General features: G+C 41.2%; 3 protein-coding genes across 3 annotated transcripts; 2 read left to right on the top strand and 1 right to left on the bottom strand.

Annotated features, from left to right (window-relative positions):
- Positions 1–353: 353 nt before the first annotated feature.
- Positions 354–3,442, bottom strand: LOC137880585 (uncharacterized). The gene is made up of 10 exons (XM_068722002.1): positions 3,406–3,442; positions 3,219–3,309; positions 2,895–3,080; positions 2,563–2,718; positions 2,364–2,407; positions 1,565–2,236; positions 1,296–1,392; positions 798–983; positions 535–687; positions 354–399 (listed from the first exon to the last, which is right to left on the bottom strand). The coding sequence occupies exons 1-10, from the start codon at positions 3,440–3,442 to the stop codon at positions 354–356; spliced, it is 1,668 nt and encodes a 555-aa protein (XP_068578103.1).
- Positions 3,443–10,766: 7,324 nt separating this feature from the next.
- Positions 10,767–11,650, top strand: LOC137880584 (dermatopontin-like). Its single transcript, XM_068722000.1, has 4 exons — positions 10,767–10,803; positions 10,900–10,990; positions 11,129–11,314; positions 11,491–11,650. The coding sequence occupies exons 1-4, from the start codon at positions 10,767–10,769 to the stop codon at positions 11,648–11,650; spliced, it is 474 nt and encodes a 157-aa protein (XP_068578101.1).
- A 155-nt stretch (positions 11,651–11,805) lies between these two features.
- Positions 11,806–13,854, top strand: LOC137880583 (hatching enzyme 1.2-like). Its single transcript, XM_068721999.1, has 6 exons — positions 11,806–11,845; positions 11,973–12,644; positions 12,817–12,913; positions 13,226–13,411; positions 13,522–13,674; positions 13,809–13,854. Exons 2-6 carry the CDS (start codon positions 12,002–12,004, stop codon positions 13,852–13,854), a joined length of 1,125 nt encoding a protein of 374 aa, XP_068578100.1. The 5' UTR covers positions 11,806–11,845; positions 11,973–12,001.
- The last annotated feature ends 622 nt before the right edge of the window (positions 13,855–14,476 follow it).

The following is a 14,476-nucleotide window of genomic DNA, read 5'->3' as shown; positions in this document are numbered from 1 at the left end:
ATGAATGCAGGGCAGCACTCCCCCACCAGTGATGGTTGCACAGTTGCGACAATAAAAAAGAGCAAGGAGTCTTAAAAATGTCCAAACACAACTTTCAGGTGGCAGATGGACATTGATTGCACTCTTTGAATAGATTTTGTTTTCCATAATGTCCAATTAAAACAATTTAACGCATCTGGTACATAAACTCACTGACCTTTCTGGTCACGAGTCTTCGTTGGTGCAACCGGCAGCAGCACGCAAACATAAGTAAAGAGCTGACTGCATGAAGGCGAGATGCAACAACAATCAATTTGGTGCATTATTGTGGCACAGCAGACATCTTGTCCAGGATCTTCTCATTGGTGGTAGCTTCACGGACTGTTCCCCTGGCAGTACGTCAAACTCCACCGACGGTCACTGTCAACGACAAACAACAACGTTTAAGAGAATTTTACAAACTGCTTGTTTCCTTGATATGAACTATAAATGGTAAACATATTTTCCGTGGGATGTGGACGTACGCCTGTGATAAACTGTCACAAATGATCTTACCGAGTGACGTCATCAAAGGAGCTTCTCACTCCGGTCAGGAAGTAGTCGCTGGGGACCGTCCAGCTGAAGTATTCCTCATAGTAGTTGACGTCTGTCATTGTTTGGCAGTTGGATGTGGTAAAACCTGGACTACTGCAGCACTGAAACCTCCATCTGAAACACAGGAATGATGTGTTCACACACATTAGTGATCAAATATGTTAACATAGAATATAAGTGTATAAGAGTATGATTTCTTTACTGTAATAAAACAAATGACTCACTTCCTGTCCTGGTAGAGGACGCTGTAAGTACTGTGGGCCCCTGAGATCACTTTATTGTCTCCACAGTTGAAGTTCATTGATTCCCAATAATTGTTAACTTGACTTGACCAGCTGCATGTTCTTTGTATCTTGAAGTTCTTGCACGAAAACGCCCAAAGTCGATCTTTTTGGTCCTTATTGTAGAGACTATTGTGGAAAGAAAACTGCATGTTAGAAGACTTGCTGTTGTATATCAAAACAAGAAAAGGTAGAGGCACGAGACAAAGACAATTACAGGACATATTTAAAATTTTGGGGGATTTTGTGAGCTCTTGCCCATCAAACCTGAAACAACACTTTTTGCATTTAGCTCAAAAGTAGTTATTCAATCTAGAAAGAGCCTCGGCTACACGTCATGTGCTGACATAACATACATTTGACATTTGCTCCAACCCTGATGGGAGTGAAGGTTTAAAAGACATTAAGTGAAAACCTTAAGGACTCATTTGTACTGCCCACCTTGTGATGCCGGATACAGCTTGGCCAGAAGGACAAGTGCGACTCAGAGTGTCGCTCAACTTATTGTCCCAGTCGCCGTACGAGTGGAGGTAATCCGCTGTAACAGAAAGGTTAGTTTACTGGTGAGTTACAGGCAAAGCTGTGAACAGCAAAAGGTGTGAAAGACTGGAAAAGTTACATTCAGCCAGAAGACTCACGAAATGAAACAAAAGGTTCTTTAGTAGACTGCTTATTCCCTATTGATGTAACTGCTTTATTTGAATACTTACTGCAGACATACAGCTTGTTGATCTTCAGAATGTCATTCTCTGACATGCCTTCCCTCTGGCCTATTTGTGCTGTTGGCTCGAGGGGAACGATGGTCTCTCCCGAATTCTTCGAGAAGTCTCTCGGTGCGTAGTGCATCACAGAAGAGTAGTCGTATGGAACATTGAGGTTGTTTGTGTCCAATCGGTCAAAGTTTCTTTCTTGTCCTTGCAGGATGTTTCCATGGTTGATCTGGACGAAAGCGTCCCTGTCGCTTCTGCTTTGCTCGTGCCAGAAGCCGAGTGCGTGAATGAGCTCATGCTGAATGATGCCGTTTTGAATGCACCCTGTACCCAGAGACAATTCTTGGGACAAACCAGTTCGCCCAACCCAGGACCAACATCCGTTTTGTTTCACAACGCTGATGTAGTCGGTCTGGTCAGTATGAGCTACAAACCGGATGCAGGTGCTCATGTGGAAGGCACTGATCGCATTGTCAATCTGGGTCTTTTCAGAGCTGGTGAAGGAATCACTCACGACATACGGCACTTTAACTGTCTTTAGTAACTTTGTCCATCTGCAGTTTTTGCAGATTCTTGCATTCCTTGTGTTGGTGACAAAAACATCTCCTTCAAGTAAAAGCTCTGATATTTCTTGGTTTGCCATCAGGATTTGTGAGTTGACTGTCTGGGTAACTAGAAAGAGAATAAAAAAGGTTTAGTCACATTAAATTGATCTATGAAACAATGCTAATTGTTCTCATATATATGTACATACATATAGTATAAAGCAGTCAGCATTGAAGCACAATGAAACCATTACCTTGTGTTTTTCCTTTGCAGTAATTGAAACTCCAGCGATGATCTCTGTCAATAAAAAAGCGACGTCATTAGAATTGATTTCATCACTAGAAGCCAAGCAGTGCAGACTCAATTCAATTAAATGTATAAAAACGTACAGAATTACTAACTGTTGAAAGTGGAAATATGACCATGTGACTTTCTGGTGTCAGTATATTTACCTTTTGTCAGTGTTCTTGAGGTGGGTCTGGACTCCTGTCAGGAAGTGTCCTGCAGGCAGTTGCCAGTTGAAGTCTTCGCTCCAGTAGTTGACCATTGGGGTTCTACCACATTCAAACGTGAACAAGTTTGGAGCAGAGCAGCAGAGGAACTTCCAACTGAAACAAGATCAGATCAAGGAAACCATTTTTAATAATGTCTTTAAGTCATTGAGAGTTCAACATTTCATCAAGTAGTGAAACTTGACTGAGAAATGACATATGTTAACAACAGGGACATTCCTTCATTCATTTGCTCATTCAATAGTGTTAATATTTGTTAACAAGCTACCAACCTTCTGCCTCCATGTGCGCTGTTGTAGTTGCTGTAGACGCCAGCGACCACGTGATTAACCGGGCAACTGTAGCTGAGTTCTTTCTCAAACACGTCCTGAGAACTGGACCAGGAGCAGTCTGAGGTAGCGCCGAAATCTTTGCACTCGATCTTCCATTGGCGATCTTGGTCAGTAGCACTGTAGGAGCTTTGACACAAATCAAAAACGATTTAATGAAAGGATCAGAAGAAACCGTGAAATATACAGTGGAAAGGTATGATAGGAAATAACACATTTTGGATTTAGAAATAGTTTAAATGGTTTCATCTTTATGTTGAAGTTTACCTGTTAATCTGAGACACGACGTGTTTGTCTGGACAAGCGTGACGCAAAATGCCTCTCAAGCTGTTGCCGTAGTCCTGCGCTTTGAGTCCAGCTGCAAACAACATGTGGTCAAATGGATTAATAATCAACATCATTAACGTAACACAAACACAGTCTATATCTGTGAATGAGAGCTCAATGTTCTCACCGGTCAGAAGGACGGAAACCACGATGAAGGTCCACATTGTGTACGAGGCGTCGGTGTCTAACCTGTGAGGAGACTGCCTTCACTGACTGCAAGCTCTGCAATTTATACGCTTGTGACGAGGAAACGGTGACTCCACGTCTTCGCCTGTGGGCGTGTCGACACGTTTTAATGAGCTATTTTAATATATTTAATGTGTGTTGACGCTCGTAAACAAAAGAGAGAAAAGAAATTCCCCTCTCTTTCTTCTTTTGTCGCGCCATAAGTACTAATCATCTAATGACTTGCATGATAATTACAACGTCTTCCTCATAGCTGTCAGATCATCTACCAGAACCACTTTATTGTGTTATCAAGAAGAAACAACCCTAGCACCAGATCAGGTCAACTGTGGGGAAACATGTTCGCACAATTTATTTGTGAATTAATTCTACAAATGCACCTTTTTTTTTTTGCTTTTCCTGCACTGAGGAAAGATTAAGGTAAAGGGAATGAGATATGGTGAAACATAGAATGAAATAAATCAAATGAACAGACAGTAATACAGTCTAGTATTGATTTTCCACTCATACCAGGTTGCTCAGTACCAAACGATATTCACTTGGTCGCTGCTGCACTGCGTCTGGTTGTCCTGACACGCACATAACAACTTCAAGGAACACTCCACTGAGATGAAGATGAGGAGGAGGATGAGGAGAAACCTCCTATCCATCATGGATTCATGAGCTCAATGTGTTGCAGTCATTGCTTCACCTTTAATAAATCACTGACTATGGTGGAGGTTGATGGTGAAGAAGCTCTGAACGCTCAGCTGGATGCAGTAATGTCTGAACATCTGCTCTCAGGTGAGCCAGTTAATGATACCTTTGGTTGTAACTACTGGTTAATGTCTTCACTGCAATCATTTAGTGTCATTATGGGGGTGATTGACCGCTGTATGAATCAGTAATCTATAGTTTAAAAAAGATTTGACCCAAATAAAATGAAGTAAGAAGTGGGCGTTTTATTTTGATAGTGTGTCTCACCGGTCCAGTCTGCTGTAACAGCAGCAGCAAAGTGATTCACAAGCATCCAAACCTCAAATGTTCTACATTTACACTTCATTTAGATGAGTTTGTGGAAATGTTTTCCCTTTGACACTGAGGAGTCTGGTTCTGTTCATCAATGACAAAAAAAAGCTTTAATAAATCCAACGTGATTCTAAACATAACAAAGGGAATCTTGAACTGTTGATCACTCAAGGTGCGCCAAAAAACAATCCAGTGAGTGTGGACGAAAAAGTGTGACATTTCTAAATTGCTACCTTTACGCCAGAAGCCGTGCAGAATTACAATCAACAGTTTTATTGTCAATATTCCACCTGTATGTGGGTCAGATGGATCTTTGCGTGTCGTCGTCATCATTTACAGTCAGTCAAGTGAAAACAATGCAAAACGTAAGATGACACACATGAATGCAGGTAATAGCTTCGCGACAACGAGGAAGTCATTTACCGTCGTTGTTGAATGTGATTCACGACTAGCGGAAAGTCATTGAGTGAGGAATCTGCTGCGGTAATTAGGTGACACTCACTTATTGCTATTTGATAGATATATACTTTACACGTCTGGGCTCAACCTGGTTTTGTGCAATAATTAGGTCACAGTCATTATGAGCATACCTTTCATGGATAAACAAGAGGAGCACAGCCAAAGGAAACTCACGCAACACAAGTTATTAAATAACAGCAGACCAATCTCTGTCAACTGCTGGCAAAGAAAGCAGAAAGGATGGATGTCAATGAGGTCACATCCATTCAGGGGTGTTGATGTTGAAACGCTCTGCTGCTTCTTTAGTTCACTTCCTCAGACCGTTCACGCCTTCATCCGGCACAAGGACAGCAGAGTGAGGTGCTCATGTTGGACGCTGTGGTTTTCTGCAAACAGTCAACTTCTGTTACGACCAGATAAATAACCAAATCACCATTTATACTGTAGTCTAATATGTATAATATAGTCCTATATGTCCATATCATTTACTATATAATAGTATACTATTATTTCTAATTGGACAATATAGCAGTTTAAGAAATACACAACCAACAATTAGATGTTTTACTGGTTTTGTTCCTCCATTGTTATTAAATAGTTGGCTCTACTTTCTCTACTTTGTTAATGCTAACTACCAACTTGTCAATAATCATATCGATGTAGCTAAATAGCCAGCTAGCCAAACCCAAACATTGCTCATCTTATCCCTAGTTGCTTCTGTCTTCCTGCTTTGGCTGCTAAACCTTAAACCTTAAACTTTAAACCTTAAACCTTAAACCTTAAACTTTAAACCTTAGACCTTAGACTTCCCAGAATGCATGCGCTGGTGTAGGTGTAGTTACCCACTTGAGGTCATAATATAGTTCTGAACTGAAGTAATCCGTCTTCACCTGAGCACACCTGGAGTCCAAACAGGAGGGTTATGTAAGAGATACCCCTCGAGGGGCAGTGTTACTCAACAGCACAGAGGGAATTTAACGGCAGGTATTGCTGAGCTCAGCAGTGTTTACAATAGTTAATGTTAACTGAAATATGTGTAGTCGTTTTATGTTTTATTTGTTAAAGTTACTGTAAGGAGCTTTTATTTTGGTGATTATTTTGAGCTCCAGGTTTCCTCCAGAAAGCCGTTTCCGATTGTGTGGACGGACCTGATGATGGGCATTAAGAATAACTATATTGAAATATATTCTGGCTGATGAAGTTGTTTGCTTATGTAGGTCATACAAAGGCATCAGTTACATTTAAATTGAGTCATAACCTGTCGTAAGTTCCTTGTAGTAACTGTGATGGGTGCTGTAGTTGTGACATGATTTGCTGTCCCCTGAAGTGTTGTCAGCACTAAAGAGGTAAAGAAAAACCTGCTTTCCTTTGTCCTTTCCCTCCACATCCCTGCAACCTGCCCCCACCACTAATGCCCCCCCCCCTTCTCCCCTGACTAGTTCCCATGCATTCCTAGTAGCCTCAGAAACCCAATATACCCCTTTCGGTGTGTCCACAGATCCACAGTGCGGCCTTTTCCGCCGTGCCAGCTGCCTCTTCCCCTCCTTCAGCCAAATGGAATGTTAAGCCCCACTTGTGGCTAGCTTTGTCCCCCGTCATGCAAGGCAAACAAAAGGCAAAGTGGCTTTTCATTGTATTAGGGAAGTCCAATACCCCCAAATCCTCCTTCGCACCCATTTTTTTTCCTCCGCTCTCACAAAGAAACGTGCGCAGCGGCAAAGTGTGCGAGCCCAACCACACATAGACACCCATAGGCCCGCACAAATGTGGGTCAGCAGTTGTTTGCATGCACACAGGAGTGCCACACACACACACACACACACACACACACACACACACACAGCCAGGCATACACGTTTTAACAGGGTCAAACTAATAACAGCCATACCTGGCAGACAAAAATGCGAGCCACTCCTTCTGTCTGATTGATCTCTCATTAAGCCATTGTTGACAACACACATACATCAAATACTCATTCATACCAGAGCAGAGGTATCAAACCTCTTTATCAAGAGAAACAGACATTATACCGATGACATGTTTCTTTATTTCATTAAACGACTGGACTGAATCTGCTTTTATTTTTGAAATAAATGAATAAGGTCACGTTTACTTATTCCTGGAAACAGGTTTATGAATAAGATGATGGATTATGTTTTTCAATGAGCAAGCAATTCATGTAACCAGAACAAAGCATAACCAAAGTACAAAGCTGCGTAGTTGTGGAACAGCAGGTCAACTTTGTGAATCCTGATGACTTTTTGGATATAACAACATATCCAAACTTTCTCAAGAGTCCAGGTCGAGAGTGATAATTACGACAGCTGCTGCAGCGCTTTGTCACTCGGACATAACGCAAATGTTTTTTGGTAATTGTCTTGAACTCCTGGTGCAGTTGTTTTTCTTGGGAGTATATTCTTGTATTATACCGAAATTGAGGTAAAATATCAGCAAACACTGATGAATGCAGAGATGTGTTTTGATTGGGGTAAATAACATGACTCCTTTAACACAATGGTAGGGCCCTCCTTGATCCACTTGGGTGACTTGTTTTCTATTCATGAAGAATAAAAAGTCTTTGGGAAAGACTTGATAGACAAAGGGAGACACATTTCCTTTAACTGAGGACAGGTTCAATCGAGATTAAAGTGAGACTATTAGAGTCCAAAGACCACTGAGTGGATGTGACCTCTTGACATACATCCCTTTTGGATCTTTTGCAGGCAGTTCAGTAGGTTGAAAGACAGTGATCCTCTGTTATGTAATGACTCATGAGTTTCCCTTGGCAGAGATCCACTTGTTTATACATAATAGGCGTGCTGGTGATTACTTTGACCTAATTACTGCTTATTATCTCTAACAAATACAAAATATTTGACCTGGTTTTCAATTAAGATAAATGGAGTCGAGATAAACCTTTTTTTAGCACCAAAGACAATGATTTTAGTATTTCCTTTCTTTAATACAAAAAGATTCTGGTTCACGTTCCCATTTATTTGGTCAATGTAGTGATGCGGCAAGTCCATTGGATCGTAGTCATCATAGTAGCTGAGCATCATCCACATAATTATGATGATTGTGCCTAAAGGGAGCATGTAGAGGTTAAAAAGCAGAGGTCCGAAGATGGAGCCTTGAGGATCTCCACATCGGGCTCCATCGCTCAGATATGTCACCACCAAGTCAAACAAATATTGGGTGATGGACAGTGTTGAACGCAGCACTGAGATCCAGAAGTACTCCAAATGACATTTGACATCCGAGTCATGTTTAACCCTTTTGGGACCTTCCAACATTACTGTCTTTAATAGGCTGCAGATGAAAGTCCGGGTTTGAGTACAAGGTCATAAAAAGTCTTATTGTTGTAGGGTTTTTTTCATGTTGAAGTTATGATGGTGAAGGTGGATGATACTATATCTACCAAAGCTATAACTTCATCTGTCCTCAGTGTAAATAGAGAACTTTGTTAGAATTAGTTCACAAATGAATTGTGCTGAAATGTTTTTCCACAGTTGACCAGATCTGGTGTCTTTTCTTTATACTATAATTAAGTGGTTCTGGTAGATGATCTGGTTTAAGGTTTAAAGTTTAAAGTTTAAGGTTTAAGGTTTAGCAGCCAAAGCAGGAAGACAGAAGCAACTAGGGATAAGATGAGCAATGTTTGGGTTTGGCTAGCTGGCTATTTAGCTACATCGATATGATTATTGACAAGTTGGTAGTTAGCATTAACAAAGTAGAGAAAGTAGAGCCAACTATTTAATAACAATGGAGGAACAAAACCAGCAAAACATCTAATTGTTGGTTGTGTATTTCTTAAACTGCTGTATTGTCCAATTAGAAATAATAGTATACTATTATATAGTAAATGATATGGACATATAGGACTATATTATACATATTAGACTACAGTATAAATGGTGATTTGGTTATTTATCTGGTCGTAACAGAAGTTGACTGTTTGCAGAAAACCACAGCGTCCAACATGAGCACCTCACTCTGCTGTCTTTGTGCCGGATGAAGGCGTGAACGGTCTGAGGAAGTGAACTAAAGAAGCAGCAGAGCGTTTCAACATCAACACCCCTGAATGGATGTGACCTCATTGACATCCATCCTTTCTGCTTTCTTTGCCAGCAGTTGACAGAGATTGGTCTGCTGTTATTTAATAACTTGTGTTGCGTGAGTTTCCTTTGGCTGTGCTCCTCTTGTTTATCCATGAAAGGTATGCTCATAATGACTGTGACCTAATTATTGCACAAAACCAGGTTGAGCCCAGACGTGTAAAGTATATATCTATCAAATAGCAATAAGTGAGTGTCACCTAATTACCGCAGCAGATTCCTCACTCAATGACTTTCCGCTAGTCGTGAATCACATTCAACAACGACGGTAAATGACTTCCTCGTTGTCGCGAAGCTATTACCTGCATTCATGTGTGTCATCTTACGTTTTGCATTGTTTTCACTTGACTGACTGTAAATGATGACGACGACACGCAAAGATCCATCTGACCCACATACAGGTGGAATATTGACAATAAAACTGTTGATTGTAATTCTGCACGGCTTCTGGCGTAAAGGTAGCAATTTAGAAATGTCACACTTTTTCGTCCACACTCACTGGATTGTTTTTTGGCGCACCTTGAGTGATCAACAGTTCAAGATTCCCTTTGTTATGTTTAGAATCATGTTGGATTTATTAAAGCTTTTTTTTGTCATTGATGAACAGAACCAGACTCCTCAGTGTCAAAGGGAAAACATTTCCACAAACTCATCTAAATGAAGTGTAAATGTAGAACATTGAGGTTTGGATGCTTGTGAATCACTTTGCTGCTGCTGTTACAGCAGACTGGACCGGTGAGACACACTATCAAAATAAAACGCCCACTTCTTACTTCATTTTATTTGGGTCAAATCTTTTTTAAACTATAGATTACTGATTCATACAGCGGTCAATCACCCCCATAATGACACTAAATGATTGCAGTGAAGACATTAACCAGTAGTTACAACCAAAGGTATCATTAACTGGCTCACCTGAGAGCAGATGTTCAGACATTACTGCATCCAGCTGAGCGTTCAGAGCTTCTTCACCATCAACCTCCACCATAGTCAGTGATTTATTAAAGGTGAAGCAATGACTGCAACACATTGAGCTCATGAATCCATGATGGATAGGAGGTTTCTCCTCATCCTCCTCCTCATCTTCATCTCAGTGGAGTGTTCCTTGAAGTTGTTATGTGCGTGTCAGGACAACCAGATGCAGTGCAGCAGCGACCAAGTGAATATCGTTTGGTACTGAGCAACCTGGTATGAGTGGAAAATCAATACTAGACTGTATTACTGTCTGTTCATTTGATTTATTTCATTCTATGTTTCACCATATCTCATTCCCTTTACCTTAATCTTTCCTCAGTGCAGGAAAAGCAAAAAAAAAAAGGTGCATTTGTAGAATTAATTCACAAATAAATTGTGCGAACATGTTTCCCCACAGTTGACCTGATCTGGTGCTAGGGTTGTTTCTTCTTGATAACACAATAAAGTGGTTCTGGTAGATGATCTGACAGCTATGAGGAAGACGTTGTAATTATCATGCAAGTCATTAGATGATTAGTACTTATGGCGCGACAAAAGAAGAAAGAGAGGGGAATTTCTTTTCTCTCTTTTGTTTACGAGCGTCAACACACATTAAATATATTAAAATAGCTCATTAAAACGTGTCGACACGCCCACAGGCGAAGACGTGGAGTCACCGTTTCCTTGTCACAAGCGTATAAATTGCAGAGCTTGCAGTCAGTGAAGGCAGTCTCCTCACAGGTTAGACACCGACGCCTCGTACACAATGTGGACCTTCATCGTGGTTTCCGTCCTTCTGACCGGTGAGAACATTGAGCTCTCATTCACAGATATAGACTGTGTTTGTGTTACGTTAATGATGTTGATTATTAATCCATTTGACCACATGTTGTTTGCAGCTGGACTCAAAGCGCAGGACTACGGCAACAGCTTGAGAGGCATTTTGCGTCACGCTTGTCCAGACAAACACGTCGTGTCTCAGATTAACAGGTAAACTTCAACATAAAGATGAAACCATTTAAACTATTTCTAAATCCAAAATGTGTTATTTCCTATCATACCTTTCCACTGTATATTTCACGGTTTCTTCTGATCCTTTCATTAAATCGTTTTTGATTTGTGTCAAAGCTCCTACAGTGCTACTGACCAAGATCGCCAATGGAAGATCGAGTGCAAAGATTTCGGCGCTACCTCAGACTGCTCCTGGTCCAGTTCTCAGGACGTGTTTGAGAAAGAACTCAGCTACAGTTGCCCGGTTAATCACGTGGTCGCTGGCGTCTACAGCAACTACAACAGCGCACATGGAGGCAGAAGGTTGGTAGCTTGTTAACAAATATTAACACTATTGAATGAGCAAATGAATGAAGGAATGTCCCTGTTGTTAACATATGTCACTTCTCAGTCAAGTTTCACTACTTGATGAAATGTTGAACTCTCAATGACTTAAAGACATTATTAAAAATGGTTTCCTTGATCTGATCTTGTTTCAGTTGGAAGTTCCTCTGCTGCTCTGCTCCAAACTTGTTCACGTTTGAATGTGGTAGAACCCCAATGGTCAACTACTGGAGCGAAGACTTCAACTGGCAACTGCCTGCAGGACACTTCCTGACAGGAGTCCAGACCCACCTCAAGAACACTGACAAAAGGTAAATATACTGACACCAGAAAGTCACATGGTCATATTTCCACTTTCAACAGTTAGTAATTCTGTACGTTTTTATACATTTAATTGAATTGAGTCTGCACTGCTTGGCTTCTAGTGATGAAATCAATTCTAATGACGTCGCTTTTTTATTGACAGAGATCATCGCTGGAGTTTCAATTACTGCAAAGGAAAAACACAAGGTAATGGTTTCATTGTGCTTCAATGCTGACTGCTTTATACTATATGTATGTACATATATATGAGAACAATTAGCATTGTTTCATAGATCAATTTAATGTGACTAAACCTTTTTTATTCTCTTTCTAGTTACCCAGACAGTCAACTCACAAATCCTGATGGCAAACCAAGAAATATCAGAGCTTTTACTTGAAGGAGATGTTTTTGTCACCAACACAAGGAATGCAAGAATCTGCAAAAACTGCAGATGGACAAAGTTACTAAAGACAGTTAAAGTGCCGTATGTCGTGAGTGATTCCTTCACCAGCTCTGAAAAGACCCAGATTGACAATGCGATCAGTGCCTTCCACATGAGCACCTGCATCCGGTTTGTAGCTCATACTGACCAGACCGACTACATCAGCGTTGTGAAACAAAACGGATGTTGGTCCTGGGTTGGGCGAACTGGTTTGTCCCAAGAATTGTCTCTGGGTACAGGGTGCATTCAAAACGGCATCATTCAGCATGAGCTCATTCACGCACTCGGCTTCTGGCACGAGCAAAGCAGAAGCGACAGGGACGCTTTCGTCCAGATCAACTATGGAAACATCCTGCAAGGACAAGAAAGAAACTTTGACCGATTGGACACAAACAACCTCAATGTTCCATACGACTACTCTTCTGTGATGCACTACGCACCGAGAGACTTCTCAAAGAATTCGGGAGAGACCATCGTTCCCCTCGAGCCAACAGCACAAATAGGCCAGAGGGAAGGCATGTCAGAGAATGACATTCTGAAGATCAACAAGCTGTATGTCTGCAGTAAGTATTCAAATAAAGCAGTTACATCAATAGGGAATAAGCAGTCTACTAAAGAACCTTTTGTTTCATTTCGTGAGTCTTCTGGCTGAATGTAACTTTTCCAGTCTTTCACACCTTTTGCTGTTCACAGCTTTGCCTGTAACTCACCAGTAAACTAACCTTTCTGTTACAGCGGATTACCTCCACTCGTACGGCGACTGGGACAATAAGTTGAGCGACACTCTGAGTCGCACTTGTCCTTCTGGCCAAGCTGTATCCGGCATCACAAGGTGGGCAGTACAAATGAGTCCTTAAGGTTTTCACTTAATGTCTTTTAAACCTTCACTCCCATCAGGGTTGGAGCAAATGTCAAATGTATGTTATGTCAGCACATGACGTGTAGCCGAGGCTCTTTCTAGATTGAATAACTACTTTTGAGCTAAATGCAAAAAGTGTTGTTTCAGGTTTGATGGGCAAGAGCTCACAAAATCCCCCAAAATGTTAAATATGTCCTGTAATTGTCTTTGTCTCGTGCCTCTACCTTTTCTTGTTTTGATATACAACAGCAAGTCTTCTAACATGCAGTTTTCTTTCCACAATAGTCTCTACAATAAGGACCAAAAAGATCGACTTTGGGCGTTTTCGTGCAAGAACTTCAAGATACAAAGAACATGCAGCTGGTCAAGTCAAGTTAACAATTATTGGGAATCAATGAACTTCAACTGTGGAGACAATAAAGTGATCTCAGGGGCCCACAGTACTTACAGCGTCCTCTACCAGGACAGGAAGTGAGTCATTTGTTTTATTACAGTAAAGAAATCATACTCTTATACACTTGTATTCTATGTTAACATATTTGATCACTAATGTGTGTGAACACATCATTCCTGTGTTTCAGATGGAGGTTTCAGTGCTGCAGTAGTCCAGGTTTTACCACATCCAACTGCCAAACAATGACAGACGTCAACTACTATGAGGAATACTTCAGCTGGACGGTCCCCAGCGACTACTTCCTGACCGGAGTGAGAAGCTCCTTTGATGACGTCACTCGGTAAGATCATTTGTGACAGTTTATCACAGGCGTACGTCCACATCCCACGAAAATATGTTTACCATTTATAGTTCATATCAAGGAAACAAGCAGTTTGTAAAATACTCTTAAACGTTGTTGTTTGTCGTTGACAGTGACCGTCGGTGGAGTTTGACGTACTGCCAGGGGAACAGTCCGTGAAGCTACCACCAATGAGAAGATCCTGGACAAGATGTCTGCTGTGCCACAATAATGCACCAAATTGATTGTTGTTGCATCTCGCCTTCATGCAGTCAGCTCTTTACTTATGTTTGCGTGCTGCTGCCGGTTGCACCAACGAAGACTCGTGACCAGAAAGGTCAGTGAGTTTATGTACCAGATGCGTTAAATTGTTTTAATTGGACATTATGGAAAACAAAATCTATTCAAAGAGTGCAATCAATGTCCATCTGCCACCTGAAAGTTGTGTTTGGACATTTTTAAGACTCCTTGCTCTTTTTTATTGTCGCAACTGTGCAACCATCACTGGTGGGGGAGTGCTGCCCTGCATTCATAGAGATTGTGCTGATGTAAGATCATTATCAAAGTGTCCCTGACCATCTCCTGTTATAATGACCTGACCAGAGGAACCGGTCTCAGAGCTGCACTCGTGAAAGAGAACACAACCCTCAATATGGTTCCAGTGTGTTGATGCAGAGCTCAATGATGTCTTAGTGACTCCCTGTTCTCACACAGCGTCTGAGACTGGTGGACCTGTGTATGTTTAGCACAGCTGGCAGGGCAGATGTTTCTCATGTAATGTCACTCTTCTGGTGTTATATCA

This window comes from Cebidichthys violaceus, unplaced genomic scaffold (assembly GCF_023349555.1).
Source record: "Cebidichthys violaceus isolate CVI_PGR_0920_01 unplaced genomic scaffold, fCebVio1.0.p SCAF_29, whole genome shotgun sequence".
In the NCBI taxonomy this organism is placed as follows: domain Eukaryota; kingdom Metazoa; phylum Chordata; class Actinopteri; order Perciformes; family Stichaeidae; genus Cebidichthys; species Cebidichthys violaceus.
This window is presented reverse-complemented; position numbering and strand designations above follow the sequence as displayed.